Genomic DNA, 27372 nt, shown 5'->3' on the forward strand with positions numbered 1-27372 from the left:
AGACACCTCTCAGTGTTAAACAGATGCTGGGCCTGGGAGGTTTGGGAATAAAGGGAATGGGAATGCCCTCTGTGCCCCATTCAAAAAAGGGACTTAGGTGCATGTAAGCTTCACCTCTGTATGCGTAGCTCACTAACACAATGTCAGACTGTAAATGCGATGTAGAGCTACAACTGAAATAAAGTGGTCTCTCCACATTTGCTGGGGTTAGTCGTGAAGGACCCCCATGAATGTGGGAAAACTGCAAATAAAAACATGTCTATGATTGTATGATCAACAAGTCATAGACATGGCCACCTGAGGAAAGAAAAAAGTGAAGAAAATGGATCACCGGAGAGAGGCACGATGAAGCAGGAGCTGAAAGGACAGCAGCATAGCTGGTAATACTGGAATTACCAAAGGGAATGCAGAGACAAGGAAGAGGCAGATAGAGAAATAGCACCTTCATTACTTTTGGCATTCTGTTTGTCTCCAGGTCAAGGAACTGAGGAGGGCTAGAAATGTAAGCAAGCACCAGCTTTTCAGTGGATCAAATGGGGAGGGGAGCTTAAACAGATACCAAACCCAAGAGTTCTCCTGGCCTTTCAGCATAGAGATCCAATACAGCTTATGAGTAAAAATATGGGGGCAATATGGCAGGAAATAGTCCACTGAGATGAAGCCAATATGCATGGGTTACTTTAACTCTGTCAAATAAAGATCAGGAAGTGAAAGAGATAACTTCTGAGAATAAATGCTATAAACAGCACATTTCAAAGAAGGCCGCTGCACTTCATACGTCACATGCTCTTCCGATTCTGGACTTTATTTGAGGCTTCTGCCTGCCTCAGCAGATACTAAAAGCTTCTTTTGAGCTGAAATTAGCCAGGATCTGTTATGAAGTCTGGAAGCCAGCTTGCTGCGGCAGGAGTTCTACATGTTTGTAATTTAGGCTGTGGTTTTTTATGGTCTCCCCGCATAATAGGCAAAGCAGAAGTACCCAATCCAAGAGACACCTGTCTCTACAAGTGTCAATAATTGTATCGCAGCTCCAGCACCACAGCAGCTCCACACATGCTTTGCCCTTCCACCCAAAAGAAAAGCATGACATAAAAAGGAAGTCAATCTTGCAAACCTATTACCCCTGGTCTTGGCTTCTCTTTTTAAGGAACCTCTTCCCTATCTGAAAAAGACAACTTGCCACACCATCTATGAGCCGGGCAATTCCATTGCAAAGGCAGCCTGCAAATATTTAGCACAAGATCTTTGTCTATACCATTTAATTATAAAATGCAAAGTGAATCCATGCAACTGATGTAAGTTCTTTTTTTTGGGGGGGGGGGATGGAAGAAGGGAGACAAGGGTGGGCGGGGGGGCTGAGGAAGGATGGAGGGATGTTGCAGGAGGCATCTCTGTCACTGGCAGTAGGGAATCAATACACCCAGCTGGGCTCAGAGCCATGCTGGAGCATCTTACACAGGCACGCATGCACGAATGCACACATAGATACATGGGCACCCTGCAGAGCTCACACGATTGCGCACGGGGTAGCCATGCTGCCATTTTGACTGTGGTGTCCAGTTCTCAGATGCTGATGCTGCTGCCTAGGCAGTGGGGGAAACCACAAGAATTTAAGGCAAGGCCTTTTTTTCAGTAACCACTGGCCAGCACCACTGAGAGGCTAGAGAACAAAGAGCGCCCATAGCCTTGAGAGAAGGTGCCCCTCCACATGGGATCAGTGCTGCAGAAGCCCCAGCCATGGCAGCTCAGGAACGGCTCCGATCTTCGTGGTTGCCCACAATCATCTTGCTGTAGAGCTTCTGCTGTTCCTCCTTGAATGTGTCCTTCACCTTTTCTCTCTTTAGGCCTCCATCCCTAGAGGAGGAAGGAAAAAAGATGTCAGCCAGAACAGACTCACTCTGGCAAACTACTCTGGAAGGAAGCACAGCTCTGGAATAATCCAGAGGCAGAAGAAAAACAGGGGCACTTTGCAAATTTATACCCAAATCTTATTTATACAAAGCCTAAGCATATTAGGTTTTCCATGTGGTACTGCCAAGGAGTAAGCCATGCTTACCACACACAGACATTTCCAGTGCGCATAGCTAGGCCTCACTACCACAATCCATCTGCTGTGGAAAAAGAAACAGATTGGCAACATAGATCCTAAGCCCATGAACCTTTCCGGGGGGGGGGGAGTGTTGAAGGATTGCTTTCACACACACTGAAGGCATGATGAAATTTCAATCCAACATGCCAACTCTGTGGCATGTTTAGCAGTGTAAGAAGAAGTTGCTCTAACCTTCCTGAGGTTTAAGCTACACCTGATGCAGAGTTTCATGGCTTTTCCCTATTAAAAAACAAACAAGCAAAACAGCCTAGAGAGGGCTGCTGAGCAGGAATCTTTGCTCTCCCAAATGATTCTCAGTTCAAAATCTACCATGCCCTGGCAAAGTGGTTTAAGAGCTCCAAATGGTTCCTCTTCTACTCAACATGCAGCCTGCTTTGAGCTGTTCTTGTTGTGTCTTAATAAAGGGTTCCAAATTGATCTTGCAATGTGAAGGGCCAAACTTATGCAGCACAACAATTGTCTTCCAAACAGAAGCTGAAGAAGCAAGGCCAGTGGTCTGGCTCTTAGACAGTTTCATTCAAATCTGCACAATTCAACAAGCAACCTGCTTCCCATCTTTGCCCACTGATCTGTAGCAAAAAAGAATGGTTTCGGGACTCACCACAAAAGATCCACAAGGCCCCCTTGCCTAGCAATGGCAGATTTCACACGATTGGCAAACTGCACCGCATCTTCGTCAGGCTAGAACGAGAGAACGCAGCATCAGCATTTGCAGAGGGGCCTGGTGGGAATGTTCATCATTCATCCAACACCAGCCTGGTCTAGGTCCAAGTGACTCACCTCTCTGGTCATTGGGGGGAGATACCAGACACTGCAGACAATTGCCCAGCTGGTCATCATCCTCAGCAGGTAGGTCACCATGCCGTATTTGCTGCTATTAAAAAAGGCGTCTCCAAACTGGGGGTCATACTGAATGACAAAAATGGGGGTGGGGAGATGGAGGAACAGGATGGTGAGAGCACATAAGACTAGGCTGGGAACTAGCAAGAACAGTCAGGCATGGAAGTGTTTTCTACATCTCCTGTCTTCTATAGACATAAGAGGGATGCAAGATTCAACACATGTCAAGAGAAACATACCTTTAGCAAAGGATATGTTTCGAATCAGTGCTAACAATCATGTCTGTATCTGGTTCTTCTTTCGAAGAAGCTAGATAAATCATGCACTAGAAAGCATGAGTCTACCTTGTTTTGGTTTTCAAATTGTGAAAACTTTTGAAATCAGAAATGGATTTTTAACTACCTGAATATTCCTTGCTCAAGAAAATGCTATGAAATTCATGGGGTCACTGTAAATCTTGAATTGATGGCGCAGCCAACCACATCAGCTGGGATAGGAGGTGGTCGGGAGGCCTGCAGCAGGGCTGGGGGATGGAAAATTGGTCCCCGGGTTCGCCAAAGTTGCCCATTCTTGTACTACATCATCATGGCACAGACTAATAAAGCTGAAATGTCAGTCTGTGCCACCACTCAGAGACAAGGAATTTAAGTGTGATAGAATCTGAAAACCACCAAAAGCCATGCCCAAGGCTCTTCATAAACTAGTCACTCTTCAGATTCCAAACTCTGCACCTTAGAAACACATAAGATATGTTTGTTCTTAGAGATTCCTGTAAACATTTCTACAAATATATTATCTCCGCATAAAGCTGCAAGTGTCCTTCTGCATTTGACAGTTAGTGGTTGGTAAGACTGAAGAAACAACTGAACATTAAACAAAACAGACAGAATCCATTGGGGTGTTCTCTTGTGCAAGAGCCAAAGAACAAGCAGGAGCCACTCCTGTTCATTTCAATGGTAATCAGGCTGCATCTACACTGAAGAATTAATGCAGTTTGACAACAAATTAACAGCCATGACTCAATGCTACAGAATGCTGGGATTTGTCATCTGTCAGAGAGTTCTGGTGCCACAAAAAAACCACAAATCCCAGAATTCCATAGAATGGAGCCATGGTAGTTAAAACTGTGTCAAACTGCATTAATTCTGCTGTGGAGTAGAAGTCTTAGGCAGAAGAATTCCTTATGGATTGTGCTGCCTTCCACAATGCAGGGGTGGATAGAAAGGAGAGTGAGATGTACTGGTAGGACTCTCTGGATGACTGGTGCTACAATCAGCAAACACCCAAGTATTTTGAAAAATGCAAATTTTATCTCTAAACATAATCCTCGATCTGAGTATTTCTTGCTCTACAAGTCCATCCAGTCTCATGGGATTCAACAGTTCAGGGGTTCCTTCAATTCTGTTCCCATTTTACATTTGCTCCAGGATGTAGATATCTGAATTCTAGCAAAAACCAAAGCAGATCTTGTAAGCCTACAGTGTGCCTTCCTGGCTTCTAATGGTACAATCTGGAGGGATCAAAGTTACATGATATGTTTTGCATTCTAGGGTTCTTTATCATAAAGTGCTTCTCAACTGCATTGCACCATTTCAGCAGGATTTCTCTACAGACCTGCTTGGCAATCTTCACGGTCCTTGACTAGACAAAAACATCCCTCACCTTGATGGCAACAGGATAAACTGTGGCACCAATTTCAAAGCTCCCTTTCTTGAACATCATCACAGATGTGTTGTTGATACAAGTGCCTGTCAAAAGAAACCACAACATCTGTAGGAGCAGCTTTCTTTATCCATGGAAAGTCATGTGCAACATTGCAAGTTACTCATAAATGTAGTTATTTGTCTGTATTAAAGAAATATGACAGAAGAATGACCTCCCTAGTTTGTGTCACTGCCTTCCCACCCAAGTCATGCCTTTCAATTAGGTACTAGAAATTTGGGGCTGAGGGTTTCAACTATATTTTATCAGCTCTGTGGTATAGATGTCCTCTCCAACTTATATTTTCATCCATTCATGCATCTTGTGGAACACTGTGCCATAGGGAACCATGCAAAATAGCTAATTTTCTTTGGTTCTTGCTTACCTTCTGGGAAAATCAGGATGGGCAACTTATTTTTATTATGAGCATGCTCTGACAGCCTGCAAGAAGTCAAAGGAGAGGAAAAAATGTATATAGCAGGGATGTCATTTCTTACCATTGCTGAAAAAACGTATCAAGATACAATAAGACACTCGAGAAAATGATCAACTGCCATGAGATATTGAGACTATTTAAATGAAAAAAAAATCTATTTGCATAAAATTATTTTTTTAAAAGTAGCATTTAGCAGAAAATATATTATTTCCTGTACAAAACAGGGGTTTGTTCTGCATAAAATCAAGTATTTTCCCTGAGAGCCTTTTTTTTAGTCCCCAAATGTGAAAAATAATTGAAGCGACACAATAAACAAAAGCTCTTGTAATCTCACCCAGCAGAAAGAAAACTTTTCAAACTATTATATGTGAGAATGAAATAAGATTTAAACCCCTAGTACATATAGCACTGACAGTAAGCATCATAGATGGATTCTGGAAGCCCTGGCACCCAGCCTGCATGGTCTCAAATTCAAACCAATGGTAGTTTTATTTACAAATCTGCAACTAGCCAACGCTGTTTCTTTCCTATTCCTTTTCTGATTCATGTGTCTCTCTGACAGATGACAGACTGGGCACATACCTTCTGGCCACCAGATGGCGATCCTTAACTTCAGAGCGTTCAAACCAGACATGGGGACAGGCCTTGACCATGGCCCTCTGGATCACCCCCATGAGCCCTCCATGTACCTGGCCCACCTGAGGAACAGAGAAAGTGAAGGGGTCAGAGGCCATTCTCAGGGAACCTGTAACTGAGCAACCCCTGAATGAAACAGATATGGTAAGCCTTAAGCTTACTCACCTTTGACACCACTAAACAATCCTGCTGCAGGAAGTCTAAACATCATGAGGGGATAACACAGCCCTTATCTCCTCATGGGTTAGAGAGTCTGTCCCATGCAAAGCAGCAAGAACCTTCCCTATTCTCACCAACAGATACAGAGGTCTCAGGTGAAGGAGGGCTTTCTCCTTTGGCACACCTGAAGCACTTGCCCAAAGTATTTTTCAGAGGCCAGAAAAGGGCCTTTTCTAGACTGCAGAACAGCTGCTCCACCATCCCATACTTCCAAGGAATAGGAGCAGCAGTCATGTTGTTCAACTGCTTCCATGGATCAGTTATCACCCAAATAAACAAGCGATATTCCAGTGGCATGAGAAGCACCTTCTTTTGTTAAGCACAGGCACTTTGGAACACATTTTAGAGGCTTTTAAAAATAAACAACCTCCACTAATGCTATCTGACAGCACTGGCCAATGCTATCTATTAAACTGGAATATTAAAGATTGTGATGAAGAAAGTTCTGCTGTATTTCTTTGTGTACCCTCCTTCCCCCAGTAGTTAAGGCTCATCTTCCTCACCATGGCATAGTAACCATCGCTGGCCAGAATTATGACATCAATTGGGGAGGTGTGGTTAGCCACGCAGATTCCTCCATTGCGGGGTCTGTTCTCTCTGGAGTTGGAAAAGAAAAAGAGATCAGCACAACAATCTGACAAGCCAGCCCCAAGAAGAGCACTGGGCATAGATTTTCCTATGTACTGCACTCATTCCATCAATGCTAAGAGGTCCTCAATCCCCTGACCCAAAGTTAACAGTTCAGAACCCATGGATACTCTACAGCTTATATAAATTACAACTGCATTTTGCTCTTAGTTTTGCATATATTATTCTGGCTGTGAAAGAGTGGGGAATTACACAAGAGCAGTGAAGACCCTTGACCACCAAAAGCATGTTTGGTCATCTTCCTAGTTTCTGAGATTTCACTCACAAACTTTCAAATATATTGTCACAGCTAAATGATCTGGAAATTTGCTTCAAAGAAACAAGGAGAAAGGAAACAGATCTTATGTGTTCAGGTCCACATTCTGCAAATTTTCTGTTTTCCCACAGCCCGAGTCAGTTTTCTCCTTCCCCAAGAAACGCTACCAGGAGGTGCCACCCAAACTCCCCTGTACCTGTGGTGGTAGGTGATGATGGCTGTAAGAGCTCGCACACAAATCCGGTAACACATTAGGTGGACATGCCTGCTCAGGAACTCCTTGCACCTAAAGGACCAGGAAAAAAAATCTCAAAATACCCACACAGTAAGCAGTCTTTAGTGCCACCCTCTGGAAGATGCTCACATGGCGGCTGGCTTTTAAATCACCACTGCTTGGATTCTCCACCTTGACAAGTCTATCTTGGAACACAATTATATCTAAGGTTTCGAAGCAGGAAGGACTATCTCCACCTTCCTCTCTCTGACATACTGATGGGAATGGTTTCAGATTCAGCCTCCTGTGACACAGTAGACTTTAGTTCTTTCCCCTCCCCTGATGTGGCCAGGAGGTGGGATTCTGCACTTTGCTCAATGGAAGGTTTGGGTCAACAGAGTCACTTTTAGGGGAAAGTTGGCACCTCCCCAGTAAAGCAGCAGGGGCAACAACCTAAAGAGATGATGCTAAAAGACAGAAAGGCCAGTGCTTGTTGACATTACTTTTTTTGGATTACAACTCTCAAAATCTTCCAGCTAGCATAGCGAAAGGAATTCTGGGACTTATGGTCCTAAAAGGTAACCTGTTCAAGTTCCAAGGCAGATCAGCCTAGTGGTGTATACTCATCCATCAGCAAAGGTCACATTTGCATTGTATTCTCTTTTTCACCTATCAGACCACTCTTTAGGGTTCTTTTCTGACTTCCCAATTGAATGGGGAGGCATACGAAGAACGTGCCCTATCCCCTTGTACTCCTGACATGATGCTGAAGGCCAAAGGTTGGATCAGGAGAGCTCAATCAGAGAGGTCAGCACAGAAACAAGGACATGGTATTATATCCTTCTGAAATCCCAAGTACAATGGTGATCTTTGCGGTATTCCATGGCTGAGAACTCACCTTCCATTGGGCAAATAGCCCACCACAGTCGTGCCTGTCACCAAGAGGCTAATGCCAGTGAAAGCCAGGGCTACCCTGCACAATGAAAGGAAAGAGAAATAGGAGAAAGTGGTGAAGTGTGGCCTGCAGATGACCTTTGCCCATCAACCTTGAAAAGGGAGCATTTCTACAGGGCTGGACCATGATATAGTTTCAAGCACACACACATATACAATACTGACATTGCCACCAAGGTTTCATGCTAAGGAACAGACTACAGGAAAGACCAGAAATGCCAAATCTGGTCTTCCCACTGCTCAGTCCACTTCTTCCAAGGAGAGCCTCTAAATGATGCTAGCCTTTACCTGAGTGGTAGCAAGAAGCAGTAGCGGATCAAGACGCCGAGCCCCCATAGGACTGTAAGACGCAGGCTGATGTAATGGAAATTATAGTTGGTCCTGCTCAGCAAGTTCCAAGATTCCAGCTCTTCAGCCGAGAAACGTTTGGTCACCTCATCGTCCATGATGGTCTCAATGCCCTTGCGGCAGAAATAGAAGATGTCAGAGAGCTCAAATTCCGGGGCGTCCAGGGCCTTGTTGCTCCCACTCCGCCTGATCTCCTTAATTTCTTCCTCCAGTGAAGTGGGCTCCTTTGCAATGATGCCTACAAAAAAAGACAGAAGGACCTTTCAGCTACACAGGTGAACCTCACCCCTGTCCCACCCCTTTCTTCCCACAAGAAGGCCAAGTGGCCTCATACCGTTGACATAGGGCTTATAAAGTGGATGTTTCTTCTCTTTGGCACCACGCTCGATCCTCAGCGTTGCCCACTGGAAGACAAAGAGAAGGAAATTTGAATCTGCAATTATATGCAACTGACATGGTTGTGAGATAGGATTGATGGCCACCGGCTAAAATTGTTCTCAAAAGACTGGATTAAGTTCTGGGAAGAGGGTTGGCACACCTAACATCACAGCTGAATAGACTCCTAGAATTCCAGCTTCTGGAAATGCGAGGATTGGCCACTGTATCCAGGTCCCACTGCTTTAAACTTGATGGACCCTTGGCAGAACTTGGAAAATGACTTGGGGAAGGAGACTGCATCTTCCAGAATTCCCTCATGCCCAAAGCAAATGGGAGCTATATCCCTGAAAAAGGTCACTTTTCCAAGCTCTGACTGTTGGTCTACTCCTGAAAGGCAACTCTTGGCATGTAATAAAGTGCATGCCTCCTGTGGAAAAGCTCTCACACACAATCTCTAACAGTTCATTAGAAGACTTGTAGTTGGGGACAAGATTTTGAGGAACAGCTGCAGTACTGAAGAGCAGAGTAAGCAATACTGGGTTTGAAAGACTTTGATTCTGCCTAAAGTAGCCCTGTTATGTTTCTGACGGAGGGAGTCTCTTTGCAGTGAAAACTCTGCTTGGTGCTGTTTCTTGGCAGCAAAGGCTAAGGGACAGGCTTGCATAACATCCAAAGGATTTTGGGCAGCCCACGAGATGTGGAATGACTTCAAGGCTGATCAGCCTTCTCCTGAGGAGAGAGCCAGATGGTGGAGGAGGACAGGCGAATGCTCACCCCTCAAAGCTCCTCCGCCACTCGGCTTTCTTCTGAGGATAGTACTGGGCAGAATTAATATTAATATCAATCAATCAATCCTTATTTGAAGAAGTATGGTGTACTAGCAGTTATGCTCGTTGGGCAACACCACATGAATGCACTGATCAATGGAATGATCATTCAGATTATGACAGATAACATTCAGGACCTTGTGAACATACTCACCTAAATTAGAGTTTGGAAACATTACTTTTGGGATTACAATTCTCAGAATCCCCAAAGAGTTAAGGTAAGCAAACTGATTAAAGATTAATGGTTAAAATAGTTTAAACATTAATGATACCTCTACTTGGAAAGTGAGCTGCTAAAAACCTACCTGCTGCCAGAAGAAATTTAGCCTATTTTAATTTTGGTCCCTACCTACTATCAAGTTGTGCAGGCCTGCTAAGGGGCGCAGATAGAGCTATGGTTGCTTTGTGAGGACACTGGAGGAAATACTGGGTCTAGCAGGCCTCCTGTTCATGGCAAGTGAAAACCTGGCCCTTCCTAACCGCCCTTCCCACAGGTCAAGGCGATCCCTTCCTCTGGCTCAGTTTCAGTCTGTTTAAGGATTCTTTGATATGTTGATATTTTCTACTTGTTACTGACTAGTGATTACAAATGAAACGTTACTGCTGTGCAACACAGAATGTTTTTCTTTCTTTCTTTATTCATTTTCACCCCCTTCTTCTGATGCTGTGCTCCCAGCAGAAATAACAATCTGCAAAATGCTTACAATCAATAATAAAGAGAGGCATCCTAATTAAAACCTGGAAGGGCTTAAGAGTTTGAATGTCAAAACCACCTCTAGGTCCAGATTAGAAAAAGTCACAGGAGGCAGCTTCCAGTCCAGTGGTCAATAACTCTGAAGGGGTGCGTCAGGGAAGGCCCACACATCCCACTTTCTCTAAATGACCTCAAAGCCACAGAAGAACCAGCATGACACCCCATCAGCTCAGGCTGGGGGTCAGAGCTCTGTCCTTTGCCTAAAGATGCTTCTGGATTTCGCCTGCCTAATTTTCAGCAAGAGACAGGCAGCACACTTGGCCAGATGTGAGGGAGCCAAAGAGAGGAGGCAGTGGGGATGTTGGCTAAACTAAAAGGTCCATAAGCTTTCCCCTGTAACCCTCTCACCCCAAGGACAACTGCTGCCTCTTTCTGACCCATGTGCTCCAACTAGCAACTGGATACACTATCCCAGCAGTAGCTGCCAGAAACCAGCATGTCTCCACATTGTACTGAGATCAGTCTCTCCTCCCAAGGGCATCACACACAGAGAGTCCTGCTTGCTTGCTTTCAGTTTACTTGGCTGCCCTCCACCTGAACCTCTCAATGTACCACAGGCACAGGCAGCAACCTCATATGCTGGGCTGTGTCTATACCACAATTGCACAACAAGACACAGAGGCCTGTCTCTTGACAATTTGAGCTTTCGTACTGAAAAGAAGGAAAAGAGCAGGTTTCCAGCTCTTAAGGATATAAAGGTAGGCTTGAAAGAGCAGGCACCACACTTGGCAAAATCTCAGAAGCCACAGAGATGGCTGGGTAAGATTTCTAGAGGGTAGAGTGGAGGTGCTTTCACATTCTGCTTGATGCCTCCACCCATGAACAAAACATGCAAAATTGTGCATGCTGGAAGCATATGGAAAGTAACATTTGTTCAAGATGCATAATGCATGTCAAGTCAAAGAATTTGGAACTGATGCCTGGGAAAAGAATTTAGGAGGTTTTATTATTTTTTCAAAGACGTATGGTGCACAAGCAGTTGTGTTCAATAGGGCAATGCTACATCAATGCAATGATCATTCAGATCATGCCAGATCACATAATTACCTCAGTCAAAGTGTGGAAATGTTACCTTGTGGGACTACATTTCTCAGCATCCCCCAGGGGTTAAGGTAAGCATATTGATTAAGACTTTCAGTAGAATTCTGGACTTAAACGTTTCCTTAAACTGTTTCCAAGACCAGAAGGACCTGGAGCTCTATGGGAATTCCTGGAATGAAAGCTGTCAAGGAGAAACTGATTGATGCTAACAGTCAGAGGCAGCCTGGATACTGATTTGACCAGGCTGGAAAATTCCACTGGACTATGGGATAAAGACCCCCACCTGCTAGCCTTGCATTTGTTCTTCACCTTTATTGCATTAGTACACTGTTGGGAAACAATCACAAAGGCTCCCAGTAGCAATGGGATAAGAAGAGAGGTCTTCTCATGGATCAGTCATGAATCAGCAAGCAGAGAGGAAATAAACTGGCATTACAGGTTGATTTTTCCTTATCAGGAATTCTGAAACCTGAAATATTCCAAAAACTAAAACCTTTTTTCATGGCTGGCTGAGATAGTGACACCTTTGCTTTCTAATTATTCAGAGTATACAAACTTTGTTTCATGCACAACATTATTAAAAATGTATAAAATTACACATACATTAGGTGTATAAGAAACATAAATGAATTTTGGGTTTAGGCATGGGTCTCATCTCCATGATGGACAATTAGAACAATGCCACATCAATATACTGATCAATGTATTGATCACTACCTATATGCAAATACAGGTTTTCTTAAATCTAAAAGAAATCCAAAATACCTCTGGTCCCAAGCATTTCAGATAAGGGAGACACAACCTGTACTTACAAGGGAAGGCGGTATAAGGTAGGGCTGTGAAAATAACTGTAATGGGACTGGTACTTTTTAACTTATTCATAAAGGATCTTCAGTAAGTGAGGAGCAGCAGGGTAACAACTTTTTGCAGATGACACCGCATTATTAAGAATGATTTTAAAAAAGAGATTAAGACGTCTCCAAAGTGGGTGAATGAACAATAAAATGGCAAGGGTAAGCAAATGTAAAGTGATGTAGATTGGAAATCATTAGGAAAGGAATACAAGCTGAAACAGTATTGCAGTGTCTCCCAAAACCTCTACAGTGCTGTCACATTTGGAATACTGGGTTTGTTTTTGGCAACAGACACAAACAGCCAAGTCCTGGCACCAACTGAGCCTAGTCCAAACCTCCCAGCTTACTCATCCAACTTGCAAAACTTACCACTGTAAGGCCGATTCACACTCCTTTGCCCTGGGGCCATTTACACAACTTGCACATTATTCCCTAAAAGAAATGTCAAGCAGCCTGACTCACCTGGAAGATCTGCAGCAGCGTTTTCATGTAAAGCTGTCGGATACCAAAGGAAACTCCAAAGATGGCTGGCACGATGATGAAAACCAATAGTAGGGTGAAGAGGACGGTTAGGGAAATGCCTAGCAGGTTCACCACCAGGCTGTCAAACGGCAGCAGTAGAAACATGATGAGAGGGAGGGGCAGGTGAGGCCAGTGCCCTACAAAATCCTGAGACGGGCAGAAAGAGATGGCCTGGAGCAATCAGCCAGTTCGCCTGTCACTCAGTGGCAACGCTGTGCATGCAGTACGTCCGCAGCCTATCAGAGATGCCATTTCAATGTTCACATCCTGTCTCTGATGGGCCTGAGGTTGGAAAGAATCCCCATCATCCAGCCTGGAAAGATGCCACAGCAGAGACGGAAACTGTGAAGACTGGCCCAGTATGGGATGGCTACAAAAAGGGTAGCCAACTAAGTTGTGTGACAGGGAAGCTCCTGGAAAGCCAGGAAAACGAGGCCCTTGGGAACTGTTGAGGGTATGAAACGTCTCTTTGCAAGGCTGAGGCGAGCTCCCTCCCTTGCCCTGCATTTGAGGAGAGCCACTGGCCTGCAGAGTTAAAGTTCTTGCCTCTGGGATGCAAAGACTGGCTCTAAGTCTCTCAAATAGCTTGTGGTAAGCATCGTTCCAAAGGACTCTTGTTTCACTCCATAGCAGAAAGTTACACTGGGTGTTTTTCCTCTTCTTTTGGAAACTGCTTCAGAGGGTACAGCATTCATAGATCCCAAACACTAGGAGAGGAAAAGAAAAGAGACAGGCATATCAAGGCAGTGAAATATCAGGACAGTGGAAGGGGAACTTTAGGCCAAGGAATAGTAACCACCTGTTCCAAGACTGAAGACAGATCTCATTTACCTCATTAAAATGGCAGAAAGGACAAACTCTTGGAAAGAGCAGCTGATCTTGCCAGAAGGACTACTGACTATTAAACAGCTACTAAAGTTAGTAGCTCACAAATATTGTTTAGAGCTTGCACTGCATTTAATTGCGCAACCAACTCATAGTCTTAAAAGGATTTTTAAAAAATGAGTCACGCTTTGAGAGAGTTCTCCTAGATAGATGGTTGAAGGAGATTCTGACTCATCAGAGACAATGAAGTCAGAAGTTACTGACAAGCATGGCACACTGGCATGAAGTTATTTCTAAAATGCAATCAATGACGAAGGCATTTCTGTTATGAAAATGTTTTCACCACTATAATTTTCCAGCACAAAAAACATGCTTAGATGATCAAAGACAGATAATCGGAATAATCACAGTGGTAAGGAGGTCTCCAAAATCTCACAAATCATTTACCGGGGAGAGTGAAGACTGAACTATCTAGCAAACTGAATACAGCAAGGATTGCATTCAGAGCTTGGAAAACCCATTTTTTGGACTGTTGCTCTCAAAATCTCACTGCCAGCATGGCCTTTGGAAGCTTACCGCTGTAGTCCAAAACATGTATTTCCCCAATCTCCGGGTAAGATGGTCTTCTTGGTAGGGCCTATTTCAAAATTATGAGTATCTCAGCAGAAATGCCTACCCACCCTGTTAACAAAGGGACATGAAGCAAGACCTCATGACTACAGCTTATGAAGGAAGATAAGAGAGAAAATGGTTTTAAATCCCTTTAAGACTATAAAGATGACTACCAATGCCTTGATTTGAGCCAGGAACATCAGAAAATGAGCATTTTACAAGTAAAGATTCACCCTTTCCATACCTCTGTAACAATGCAGGCAGATTGGTTGAGAGGGAATATGTATCACATAACACACAAAATATATTTCTTTGCTAAAGGACTAGAGGGAGGCAAATTAAAGCCGAAGTGTCCATGATGACCCAAACACGACAATTCAGATGCCAACTGAATTAGGACATAAGAACGTTCCCAATTCAATTTGTTTCAGAAAGCCTACATTGTTGATTGTAATGCAAAAGAAAAAAGTATGCCTTTTAAAGATGTACCACGTGGCTTAGAATACAGTCAGGGTCAGGGAGCAAAACGCAGATAGGCCTGGCTGGATGGGAGACCTAGCCAAATACTAGGATATAATTAAAAGTAACTGTAAAACATGCATATCGGAAGCCCAGATCTCTGCCAGTCCAGCCCCTGGAATTTCAGACAAGCTATAATCCTCACTTCCCAGTTTCAGATCTGAACAGTCCACTGCCAAGGTGGAAATCTCTTCCTGAAAGCAATTCCTAAGGTGTTATTTACTAAGCCTGGCCTAAACCTAGTGAGGGCCAAGCAAAGGCTCAGTTCTTCTGCAAGGTCAGAAATTCTCTTCACAGAATTTTGACTCTACACAAAGTAAACTTTTGCTCACCATACATTTTACTTACAGTAAGCAGACGCTGAACAGAAGTCAGGCAGGGACGAAGTGGAGAGCTGGAGCTATAACCCAAGAGTGGTTTATAATTTTGGTTAAGGAGTAACCAAGCCAAAGGAAAAAGAGGCAATAAAGGGCTTCGGAGTGAAACACACTCCCCTCAAACTCCCTCGCCCTCAAAGAGATCTCGGCTGCGGCAGCACTCAGCCTTGCATCACTGCTGGAATGGAACAGCAGTCAGGTGTATGTAAGCTAGCTGGGGTGTGTAATCACTGCAAAATGTTCCAAGAGATTCCAGAGTCCATGCAGAGGATGGCAAATCAGCTTTCTCCACGTGGGAAGCAACATACCAGTCACGAGAAGTCACTGCCTGAAGGTACCAGTCTGACTCTTGGGAAGTGGCACCATGACAGGACTATTGACTGTTCCCCCCCAAAACTGACTGATGGCTAGAAATGTGCATCTGATACAATTAAACAGGGTAGCTTGGATATTTTGCAACAAAGAAAGCTTTTACAGTGATCATCACAAGTTAGAATAACAGATTCATAGTTGGAAGGGGCCTCACGGGTCATTGAGTCCAACCCCCAGCAGGAGCTTCAAATAAAGCATCCCCAGCAAGGAGTGTCCAGCCTCTTTTGGAAGATGCCCAGAGGAGACCCCACCACTTCTCTAGGCAACTAGTTCCACTGCACCATTCCATGCTCTTACTGTCAAGAGGTTCTTTCTAATGTTGAAATCTACTGTCTTGTAACCTCAAACCATTAGGCTTGCCTCCTCCTCTCTGGCAGCCCATGTGTCATCTCTCTGTCTTCTCTTCACCAGGCTGAACATGCCCAACTCCTTCAGACTTTCCTCATATGCTTTGTTCTCCATATCCCTTATTCCTACTGGCTTTCTCTGAGCCTATTCTCACTTGTCTACATCCTTCTTAAAATGAGGCACCCAGAACTGAACAAAGTTCAGCCTGAGATCAGACTGACTGGTCTGTGGTTTTCTGGGTTTTCTTTTCTTTCCTTCCTTCCTTATTTTCTGCTCTCTCTTTTTTAAAAGAGAAGGACAATGTTTGCCTTTTTTTCCCAGTTCTCTGTCACCTTACTTGTTCTCCAAGATTTCTAAAAAACGTTGACAAATGGTTCAGGGACTACCCCAGCAAGTTCCTTCAGTACTCTGGGATACTGTTCTTCCGGCCCTGCAGATCTGTTTTAGATAGCATTATGCAGATAGTATCATGGTTGCAAAGAGAGTCAGTGTGGCATAATTTGAGTACAGTTTGAGCATAGGATTAGAACTCTGGAGAAGGGGGTTTGATTCCCTGTGTGGCCATCAATGTATCGCTTTTTACAGATGGGTTAAGGATGATAAGACCAATTAGGAAAAAAGACCATTGTCACTTCCATACAGGTGAAATAAAGTATGTTGAAATGATAAGACTTTACTTTTGAGTGGGCAGCTGGTTCAAAGGTTATTCTCCTTGTTCGCTGGAACTTTACACCAGGAATGGTATATAAAAAAAGAACCTAGATTTTTACTTGTCAGGAGGTAGGGTCTCCCAAACGCATTATAATTCAAAGGCCAACCAAACAAATGAAGCATTCAGAAAGCTTGGGTCAAAAATATCTATAAACTGCTAGCCTAAGTGGTAGTGTTTCCTAACTAGCAATTGTAAACTTCAATAGCAGTACTTGCAATCCTCATAATCATCGTTGTTGTTGCTTTACATCAAAGTCTGAAGGATGCACTGTAATCATAACAGGCCCTATATTAAGAGATTTCCCTTCCAGGATACATTGCTTGGAGCTCATTAAAGTACGGTAAGGATATTGATCACAAGACAAGCACAATTACCAATGTTGAAGGACATGACTGTTGCAGCTAAGGTGTCACCGGTAGATTTTTTCCTTATCATATCCATCAAGGGAAGCAAGCTTCTTTGGAGAGGAGTTTATCATACCAAAAGCATCAACCCTTGTTATTAATTGGCCTGAGCACAAGTGAGGCAGCATTGATGTTCTATCTCAATATATCATTTACAGAAGGAAGAGCTTTGTCATAGGGTTAATAATTAATCTATGGCACTCGATACCATAGGAAAACTAGATAAATATCTGGAGGACATCTGTGTCCTCCCAATCTGTGACAGCTAAATAGAACGGTCAGATAGAGAGGGAGGGTATCCCCAATTAACAAGAGCTGGGGATTTTTTAAGTTCCTTCCTCTGAAATACAGCCAACAGCACCTGGTATTTATTGGTCTCTCATCCAAGTGCTAGCCAGGGCTGACCCCATTTAGCTTCCAAGATTAGATGGGATTTGGTGCCTCTGACGTATTTGGAGCAGGTATCGTCTTTATACCTGTTTCCTAGTCCCTGGTAACCTGAGGCAGTTAGAATCAAAACTGCTCCAATATGCATAGTCTTATCTTGTACCTTATTTCTTGGTTAGGCTTGAGTGAATGCTGTTTAAAACAAAAAAGGATGGGGCAATGGACTAAGTCACTAAGTGAACCATTCAAGCCCAGGCTCCTCTGAACTTTGGCTGTTGTTAAGGTATCAGGCAAAGAGTTTTCCCAATAGTAAAAGTAGACTAATGGACCCATAATTAGAAAGATCATCCCTAATCCCCATTTTTGTAGACAGAGATTATGATAGCCTGAGACCAGTTGTTTGGCAATCAAGTAAAAAGCGGTTTATTGCCTCTTTCGGAGGTGCCAAATGGGTCTGATCCAGCAGGGCTTTTATGTGACAATAGACCCTGAAAGATGTTTCAGCTTCACGATCACAGTCAGCTCACATAAACTAATGATGCCCCTGTTCCTCCGCTGGAGCTGAGCACTGGAGAGATCACTAGAAGTGTACCAGTTGTTTTCTATGGAAGCTTATCTACCACTACAGACCTTCTCAATGATGAACTCAAATTTCCTGGAACAGCTTGAACACCATACATTTACCAAATAAATCTTGGTCCCCCAGCTGACTGAAACTGACCAGAATGCCTGGGATTCAGATAAAGGCCAAAGAGTCAGGAATGGGACAAGGTTTGTTTTGTACTACAAGGAGCAGAAGCACACTGTGTCCTTGCTGGATGCCGGACTGCAGCCCAGCAACCCCTTTAAATGTTGTGAACACAGGAACAAAGTGCTCCAACCCAATCTATAAATGTCCCCCGTGTGTCAACAGCCTGAGCTTGTCGTTCTAGTGCCAATGAGGGGCTGGGTACCTCCCAGCACATGGCATAGCCCACCACCCCTAAAAGTAAGAGAGAAATAACTTGTAAGAATGGCAGGTAACCTTCTTAAATCCAAGACGTACAGCCCTAACCATTTTAGAAACAGGTTGTTAATACTTCAATGTTTGTAGCACCTTAGACATTGCAGTATAACTTGCCATATTACTGCTAGATGCTACCAAAGACACTGCTTTTCACAAAGGTTGCAAAACATAAAAAATCATGCTTCAGGGGGGAAAAGTATTATTGAAAAGTCCACAATGTAGGACTTGATTGCAATGGGTGACTGCCACAGCACTGGCGAAATGCATTTCACACAAAGTGAAATGCTGGGACGTCCCAAAACTATAGGCACAGCCTATTCATTTTCCTTTTCAGATTTGGCTCCAGAGAGAGCTAGACAGTAAACCACAGGGGCCATATTTGGCCTAGTGGCTATTACTTGATGGTCTATAGTAAATGATGAGGAAATGGAAAGTAATTCAAGCTGAGCACTTGAATTCTTCAAAGGTTAAAGAAAGGGACTTTCTCCGCCAGGAAATCAATGTTCATATGGAAATCACATGCGCTCCTACTGAGTCCACCTCAACACTTGTATCTGCCTGTCATTTTCTCCAGTGGAAAACTAGATAACTAGAGAGTAGTTTTTTAGAATTGGGATGGTGTAGTGGCTTGATGTTGGATTACAATGTCAGGAGACCCAGGTTTCATTTCCTTCTCAACCATGGAAACCCAGTGTGTGATCTTGGGCAAGTCACACTCTCTCAGTCATAGAGGAAGCAATAGGGCTGCTTTAAACCAGAGTTGACATGAAGGCACATGAACAGCAATAACTGCATATCACAGTGTATAAATATGTATTACAATAGATGTATCTGGAGCTCCCCAGATACAACTACTCCAACTATATGGTTCATAGTCAGGCATATCCAAGACATATGGAAGGCAACAGAGGTCTTTTTTGGATTTCCCTTCTAATGATTGATTTTTAAAGATATAAGTGGGGATAGAAGAAGAAAGAGCTCAAGAGGGATAGGGAAAGACACAGAATTGTTAAAAGGCAGCTTGTTTAAGATGTGGTAAATGAGGACTCCAGCATCCGAAGGGTCTGAAGCTAACAGAGGATGCAATAGGGAGGGAAACAGTAAAGGAGCACTGATAAGTGTAGTGCAAGAAAGGCCAAGCTGGAAGGACAAAGATAAGGGATATGCGCACACAGAGATGTGCAAACAGCATGGCTGAAACATATCCATTTGTCATCATTGTATGCCACCCCATAACCAAGTTCTTTGGGCAGCTTACAAATGCCATTACAATTCCCATTCTTTGCAGGTAAGGCCAAGCAAGTAACATATGAGTAAGTGCAACTGTTGGCTTCCCCTTTAAAAGAAGGAAAAGAAACAGTGACGGAAAGACTGCTTTACGAGGTTTTTAATTGGCTTCGTATAATCTTTTTTTAAATTCTTGCCTTCATTCAGTCGTTCCTGTTTCTCACTTTACTGCGGCAGGATGTATAGATAGATGCTCATGTATATATTATGGCTGTCACCTGGTTAAACAGGAAACTGCCATACTGTGTTTAGATGACGCAAACAGGTATCACTACCTATGGCAGACACCACTGATCCATCTATGCATCATTACATACAGCATGATGATCCCATTTTACTGGACCGGGACCCGCTGTTTGACTTACCCGCACCCCCAAAAATAGGGTCTCCCCTGGCATCTGGAGGCCCCCCAATGTGACATTATGGCCATCTTCCCTTGGAAATATAGGGTCCGCTATGATTCAGGATGTTCAGGATCCGCGATGAGTCTTCAGACCTGGGATTAAGGAAGAAGAAACAGGGGAAAGAAACATGGTCACTTCCAAATCTTGCAACATGTATTTTTGGTTATTCCAATAAAAGTAGGGTTGCCATCATTCTCTACAACAAACCGGGGCAAAATGTAGGACAATTTAGCCCAAAATGTAGGACATTTAAAGTCTTCCATTTTTCTTAAATGTCCTACATTTTGGGCTAAATTTCATCCTACATTTTGTCCTGGTTTGTGTTAGAGAATTATGGCAACCCTAAATAAAAGTATCGCTCTTTTGTGGATTCTGGATCTCAATATATTGTGTGTTTTGGTTATTTTCAATAAAAGTATCACTCTTTTGTGCATATTCTTGATGTCAATATATTGTGTGTTTTTGAGTTATGGCAGTTTTGTGGGTTCTGGGTATCCATATATCGTGTATTTTAGTCAACCCAATAAAGGTATCCCTTTTCTGTGGATTCTGGGTGTCAATATATTGTGTATTTTAGTTAACCCCATAAAGATATCCTTATTTTGGGTGTCAATTCACTGTGTATTGGGCTTGTCCCAACAACTGTACTATTGTTCTGGGGATTCCTGGTGTTATTGTACATTGATATTATTCCAACTGAATGACTTTCTCCCTGTCAGAGAAAGGCTCTGGGGCGAGAACAAACTACAAATCCCAGCATGCCACAGGAGAGGGCGCAATGACAGTTGAAGAGGGGTCGAACTAGGCCCGAACTGGAGCCAGAGGGGAGCTTTACTTTTCCCTCAGAGGGAAAGGGGCGTGGCTACAGAGAAGGGGCGTGGCACTCACCTGCCGCCGCAGCCGCCGTCTTTTTCTTTCGCTTTCCTCTCTCTCCTTGCCCCCCCTCCCCTACTCAGCTCCGGCTAAAGAGGCGCCGCCGTCGCCTCAACTACCGCGTGCCTCTACGCATGCGCGCGTCACTACCACCACCGCCGCCGCGGCTGCTCCTTTTTCTCCCTTAGCATCGACGTCACCACGAGCAAGAGAGCCGGTAGCTCCGCCCACACGCGCACCGCCTCCTTCTGCGACAGCCAATCAACGACTGCTTCCTCTGCTCTTGGCCAATCGGAATGGTGCGTCGGCGATGGTGATGTTGATAGTACTGGCTGTCGTCACGCATGCGCCGCTCTTCCGACGCATCTTTCCACTTTCAGGCGGGGAGGGGTGGAGTGGAGTGTGCGGTTTCTACGCATGCGCGACGCTAGAGCGGAGGTTTATTAGAATCCTCCTCGGCTCCTTTGCGTCTGCGCAGAAGGCAGGTTAAAAAAACACTCTGCACATGCCTCTGAGCGCTGTATTTTTTGACTTTTTAAGCTTTGGGCGTTGCTGTGTCATGACAGTACGCCGCAAAAGGCCATTCCTAGTAGCCCAAAGGGCATCTCATTACATTTAATTAGCTGAAGAACTTAATGTTCCAAGAATTATGCCACATATAATGTGGGTGTCATATAATGTTGTAGTTTAATGGCAACTTGGAGGCCTTCGGCTTCACATTTGTTTCCAATGCTTTCTTGCTGGAATACTGGAAGAAAGTAAAGAGATAGGGGTTTTTTTTGGGGGGGGGGGGTGTTCAGGGTATGTGGCTGTCTTCTGGAAGAACGTTCCGGAAACGAAGGAGAATTTAAGAGAGAGAGAATGTAAAAATATAAGAATAAAGGTATTACTGGCTTGTTCTTGTTCGTTGAAGGAAAGAAGAGGAGGAAGACAAGAAACAAAAATGGAAGGAGGAGAGGAAGAAAAGACGAATACTGGACAATATTGGAAGATGCAATGCCTCAGACAAATGCGCTCCGTGCCCAAAGAGGCTTTCCTCCTCAATGGCCTCCTGGCTTAAAGGTGTCACTTCTAGTTTGCCAGCTTCCCTTTCATGTTGCCAATGCTAATTGCTCTGGCGGAGGACGCAAGGACTAACAGGATTTGGGTTCCATTGACGCCATCCGTCGCAGGAAATCCAGGTTCCTTGGACCAGATTAAATGGCTGGCTAAAGATGGAGGAGCTAAGAAGGGCAACGCAGATGCGGTGGAATAGACACCCTGCGCATGGCATGCGCCGCCAAGCGCTTTTTGCGAAGAGCAGAAAATAAAGCGGATGCAAAGGGGACCAAAAACGACACCTTTTTACATAGTTTTTGGTGGGTTTTTCGGGTTTTGGGAAGTTCTGAAAGTAAAAAGGTGTCGTTTTTGTCCCCTTTACATTCGCTTTATTGCCTCGTACCCGGTTTCTTTTGGGACCAGAGCTTCTTTGGGACCCAGCCAGGACCTTTATGCCTGCCAAGCGTGTGATCTGTCCCTGATCCATCCCATCCCCGTCCCAAAATAACTGGCCTTAACTTAGCCTAAATACGATGATGCATAGGAAACGGGGAAGGCTGAGAAATACCACTCTTGGGGAAACAGAATGACGACTCCATGCACCTTTTAGTCTAATCCTGAACTGTCATGACACTTCAGTGTAGTGACTGACAGTTTCATCACATGCCTGCAAGCAATAGTAATAATAAAGACACAACAACCCACCAGCAAGAAAAGAGTCCAGTCCAGCTGTAATAGTCCTCTAACTTTATTGGTCATCTCAGAAAGCACAGAGATCAGAACACTGTCCAGAAACCTAAACTCCATCACTACAGACTCAACAACCACCTTCAGATGGAAGCGTTTAGTCCAGATTTCGGCATCTTTCGTTGCAAAAATACCAGCCAAATCCTGCTGAGAGAAAGGCAGGTGAGCAAGGGATGTGTGTGTGGATGGATCTGTGGACTTTGCAGAATACAGTATACATACATACATACATATACACACACACACACACACACACACACACACACACACATATACACACTGACCCCCCTTTATGTTTATTCCTACAATTTAGAAATCCAAAGCATGCCCAGAGACCTAAATTGTTGAGAACAGGAAGGCAAGTACCTCTCAGGAAGGCGGAAAACACAGAGGTAATAAAAGATTATAAAAGAATATTGGAATTACTTTTTGGGCTGCCAAAAACAAATAAGTCTGGGAGCAAATCAGGCCGAAACGTTTCCATAGAAGGCAAAATGACTAACCTGAGCCTATTTGTACTGTTGGCGTATCATGGGATAACATGATGCATTGGAAAGGATGGTTATTCTTGGGTGCCTTCGAGTCATTTCTGATTTATGGTGACCCTAAGGAGGGTTTATTTTGGCAGAATTTGTTCAGAGGGGAAGAGTTTGCCATGGCCTCCCCCTGAGGCTGAGAGAGTGTGACTTTCCATTTGATTTGAACCCTGGTCTCCCTATGTCCCATTCTCAACCATTTAAACCATCCTTGCTTTCCTTCCATGGCAGGTTAAAACACTCTCATGCGGACAGGTTTGTAGAAACTGACTGGGACCCCATACAGAGAGGCTAAAATAATGCTGCTTCGGGTCACTTTGGAGGTATGCTGTTTCAATGATGCATGCGCCCTTAGAGTCCGGAAGCTGCGCCAAAGCCACATCTCAATCCTAACAACTGGAGCACAGCTTTGGTGCAGCTTCCAGACTCTTAAGACGCATGCATCATTGAAACAGCATACCTCCAAAGTGACCTGAAGCAGCTTTATTTTGGCCTGTCTGTATGGGGCCTGGGATGTGCTTTTCATGGTATACTGCTTTGTGATGTGTATATAATATTCAAATTAATTTTAATGTTTTTATTTTAATACATTGTTCCACTGACTTTGTAGTCCATTATTGAACTGGCTTTGCCGTGTGTTGTGGTCCCAGAGCTCTCTGGCAGAGAAGGCTAAATAGCTCACAAAGTGGCAAACCCCAGAACTCCATTGCATGGAGCCATGGCAGTTCAAGCAGTGTGAAGCTGCACCTCTTTTCTGTGTTTGTAATTGTATTGGTTTTTGTTGTTTTAATATTGTGAGTCCCAGTTCTGTGAAAAGAGCAGGATACAAATAAATATAGGGATAGTAGTAGTAGTACTGCATTATTTCTGCAGTGCAGATGCAGCCCTAGTCAGTGCATGTATAGAATGCACCTGTTAAGATTGTACAAAACTCACTGTATGTTTCAGAACTCATTGTATGCAATATCCGCACAACAATCCTATAAGCAGGACTATTTTTGCCACTCCATTGTCTTCTTTCCTTCTCACCCAGTGATCTGCTTGGAGTGATGCACATGGCTGTGAATTCGGTTCTTCAAGCATTTGAATAAAGATGGAGTCGACAATGCAAATGCATTTGGAACCCCTATTTTGGTTTGCAGAGCGTAACCCCAGTCTATTCGCATCGGTTACTCACACTACCGACAATGCAGATCTTTTTTTAAAAACTCGGGGAAAACCCCAATATTGATTATCCCAGATTAAGTGGGTTATTGGCAGCCCCTCCCCAACTTAATGGGGTGCATTCTGGGTGCATGTGAACAACGGAGATTCAACCCAGGTTCCTCCTGGGTTATTTTCACCATCTGAACAACCCCTGGGACTTTGTGGCTCAGAAAGCTAAGCAACTAGGTTATGCTAGCTCTTGATAACTTTGCTAGCTCATGCCTAATAAAGCAAAGCCCTGAAAAGGCTCTGTCCATGGTCCCTTCCAATTCCTGTTTGTAGAAGAATAAAGGGAAGAGCCCATTCTTTCCTTCTTCTCCTAGTGTTGCGCATGGCCTGCAACATCCATCTAGAGAGTGTCCGTGAGCCAAGGTGTCTTTGCTCCAGGCAATCCTGTTCCCTCCACAAGACTTAAGGACACATTGCACAACAATGCTCCAGACACAGGCCGCCAAACTATTGATCCCAGGAAGCTGGAGAGTTATGGCTGCATTGCAAAGTACAGCTTCTCAAAGCACCGGCGGCCAAACTAGTGACTCAATGTGTGGTGCCGGCTGCAGAAGAGTCATCGCCAGAGCGTCCCAAAGTGTTGAAGAGAAGAACAGGAATGATGTGGAGAGAGCATGGTTCAAAGCATCCACTACCAGTATGTCTGGATCTCCGAACGCCTCCAGGTCTGCAAGCGAGAAAGGACCAGAGCCGCAGCCCGAGAGGTGCCCAGTGGTTCGCCGTTGGTGAGGGTGCCCTTTCCCAGACGGGAAAGGGCACTGGGAGGCGAAGGACCCATCGCTTGCCGTATGATGTAGTTCTTCCCATGGTTGTTATCCCAATAAACTTTCTGGCCACAGTGAAAGGAAATACAAAACTCAATGGTGTCACAGGGAGCTGGCCCTTTAGGTAGTGGGACCTCAAAGGAGAAGGTATCCGTGTCGGTGTAACCGTAGGTGTTGGGCATGTACTGGCAACCGATATCACAGAACCTCCTCCAGGAGTCAAAGGTAATGCGGATGTACACTTCCTTCTCGTAGCTGATGTTTATGACCTTGACGGTCCCCGAGATAGACTTCTCCTGGATCAGGCAGTTCTCCAGGCAGACAAAGCCACTCTGCAGGCGGCTGCGGAAAGCCATGTAGTCGGCGGACGGTTGGGGGAAATCCAGCATGTATTTTCTCGGCTCGGGACGAGAGCCCCGCAGCTTGTTCCGGAAGTTGGTCAAGTGGGACAGAGCCTGCTGGAGATCGCAGAGGTCTTCCTCGATTTTGGAGAAGATCCGGACGGCCGTGAGCGAGAAGCCCTTCATGTCCGCAAAGACCACCCTCTTCTTTTTCTTGCTGCGGCACCCTTTGGCCGTATCCGGCTGCCTTTCCGGTTCCACGGAGAATTTATTGTTCAGGCAGGGGCGCAAGGGCTGGTGGCCCAAACCTTCCCGCAGCTCTTCATAGGAGTCTAGCAGCTTCCGGATGGGAGGCGGGTGGCTCAAGCAAAGCCTCCTGGCCAAGTCGATGGGAGTGGCTCTGGGGGCAATGGCCCGGGTGCCAAACACCTGGAAAAGGCTGAAGGCAGAAGATGGCATTAGCAGCCGGTTTGGAAATGCCTCACCAGAAAGAGAAAACAAGTCAGGATGTGACTCTTCCATGCACACCTTATTTGTTGTTGTATGCCTTCAAGTCATATCCGACTGATGGCGACCCAAAGGCAAACTTATCATGGGGTTTTCTGGGCACATTTCTTCAAATGGTTTGCCATTGCCATCCTCTGAGGCCAAGAGGGTGTGACTCGCCCAAGATCACCCAAAGCGGGGCTTTTATGGCCGAGAAGGGATTTGAATCCTGGTCTCTCAGTGCCCTACTCTCAGCCATTAAACCATGCTGGCTCTTGGAAAGGACGGTAATGTTCAGTAAAGTGGAAGGCAGTACGAAAACCCCCTTAAAATGGGCAATTGCGTAATCTAGAATGAACTTCATTTTGTTGTATGCCTTCATCTTCACGCTAGGTTGCCTTTTCGTGGGGTTTTCTTAGAAAGATTTGTTCAGGGAGGGTTTGCCATTGCCTTCCTCTGAGAGACTGTGACTAGAACCAGGGTTTCCATGATGAAATGGGAATTCAGATCCTAGTCCCCTGAAATCCTAGCCCAGAATTTAAGACCACTGGACTGCACTAGCTGTCCCTGAACATAGTTCATATCCTAAAGAATTAAACCAGGCACTTTCCGCATCCCCAGCCTATGTCCGAAAATGCAACTTATTGGAAGAAATCAATTCTTTTCACAAGTGCAAGGAAGGATGCCAGTTTCCTCCTCTTCCTGGCTTGATCCCCATTGGCATCAAGGTAACTGCTTAGCATGAAACCCATTGGGTGATCTTGGGCAAGTCACTCTCTCTCAGCCACAGGGGAAGGCAATGGCAAATCCCCTCTGAACAAACCTTGTCAAGAAAACCCCATGACAGGGTTGCCGTAAGTCAAAGACAACTTGAAAGTCACACAACAACAACAACAAACTGCTTAGGTTGACCAAAGAAATACTGGGCGATGCCTCACATATAGGCTGCATCTGCACTGAAGAATTAATGCAGTTGAAGGCTATCTAGCTGAAGAAACTACAAATCCCATAGCATGGAGCAATAGCAGTCAAAGTGGCATCAAATGGCATTATTTCTGCAGTGCAGATGCAGCTAAGATCAGGAAAGACGCAGGTATTTCCCCTCCCTCCCTCCCTTTTTCTCCCTCCTTTTCCTTCCCTTCCTATTTCCCTCCCTCCCTTCTTGCTTTAGTTCTTTCCTTTTCCTCCCTCCTCCTTCCTTCCTTCCCTTTTCTCTTTTCTTCCTTTTTTCTTTGTCCCTTCCTCCCTTTTTTAGTTCTTTCTTTCCTTTCCCCCCTCCCCTTCTTTCTTTAGTACTTTCCTTTTTTCTCTCCCTCCTTCTTCCTTTCTTTCTTTCATTCTTTCTTTCTCTTCCTTCCTTGGAAGGCTTGCAAAGCCACTT

General features: G+C 44.5%; 2 protein-coding genes across 3 annotated transcripts; both read right to left on the minus strand.

The window, feature by feature from the left end:
- Positions 1-428: 428 nt before the first annotated feature.
- GPAT4 (glycerol-3-phosphate acyltransferase 4) lies at positions 429-21061 on the minus strand. Of its 2 annotated transcripts, XM_042473104.1 has the most exons (14): positions 20880-21061; positions 19953-20083; positions 12679-13445; positions 8697-8766; positions 8303-8600; positions 7959-8033; positions 7043-7132; positions 6446-6539; positions 5670-5785; positions 5037-5092; positions 4613-4698; positions 2891-3019; positions 2712-2791; positions 429-1854 (listed from the first exon to the last, which is right to left on the minus strand). In XM_042473104.1, exons 3-14 carry the CDS (start codon positions 12841-12843, stop codon positions 1746-1748), a joined length of 1368 nt encoding a protein of 455 aa, XP_042329038.1. In that variant the 5' UTR covers positions 12844-13445; positions 19953-20083; positions 20880-21061; the 3' UTR covers positions 429-1745. The 2 variants fall into 2 exon arrangements, with proteins under 2 accessions (XP_042329038.1, XP_042329037.1); XM_042473103.1 differs by lacking the exons at positions 19953-20083; positions 20880-21061 and adding an exon at positions 15043-15293.
- A 2722-nt stretch (positions 21062-23783) lies between these two features.
- LOC121934759 (protein phosphatase 1 regulatory subunit 3C-B-like) lies at positions 23784-26045 on the minus strand. Its single transcript, XM_042475569.1, has one exon. The coding sequence runs from the start codon at positions 26025-26027 to the stop codon at positions 25032-25034; it is 996 nt and encodes a 331-aa protein (XP_042331503.1). The 5' UTR covers positions 26028-26045; the 3' UTR covers positions 23784-25031.
- Positions 26046-27372: the final 1327 nt, after the last annotated feature.

The sequence above is a fragment of the Sceloporus undulatus genome, chromosome 6 (assembly GCF_019175285.1).
Source record: "Sceloporus undulatus isolate JIND9_A2432 ecotype Alabama chromosome 6, SceUnd_v1.1, whole genome shotgun sequence".
NCBI lineage: Eukaryota > Metazoa > Chordata > Lepidosauria > Squamata > Phrynosomatidae > Sceloporus > Sceloporus undulatus.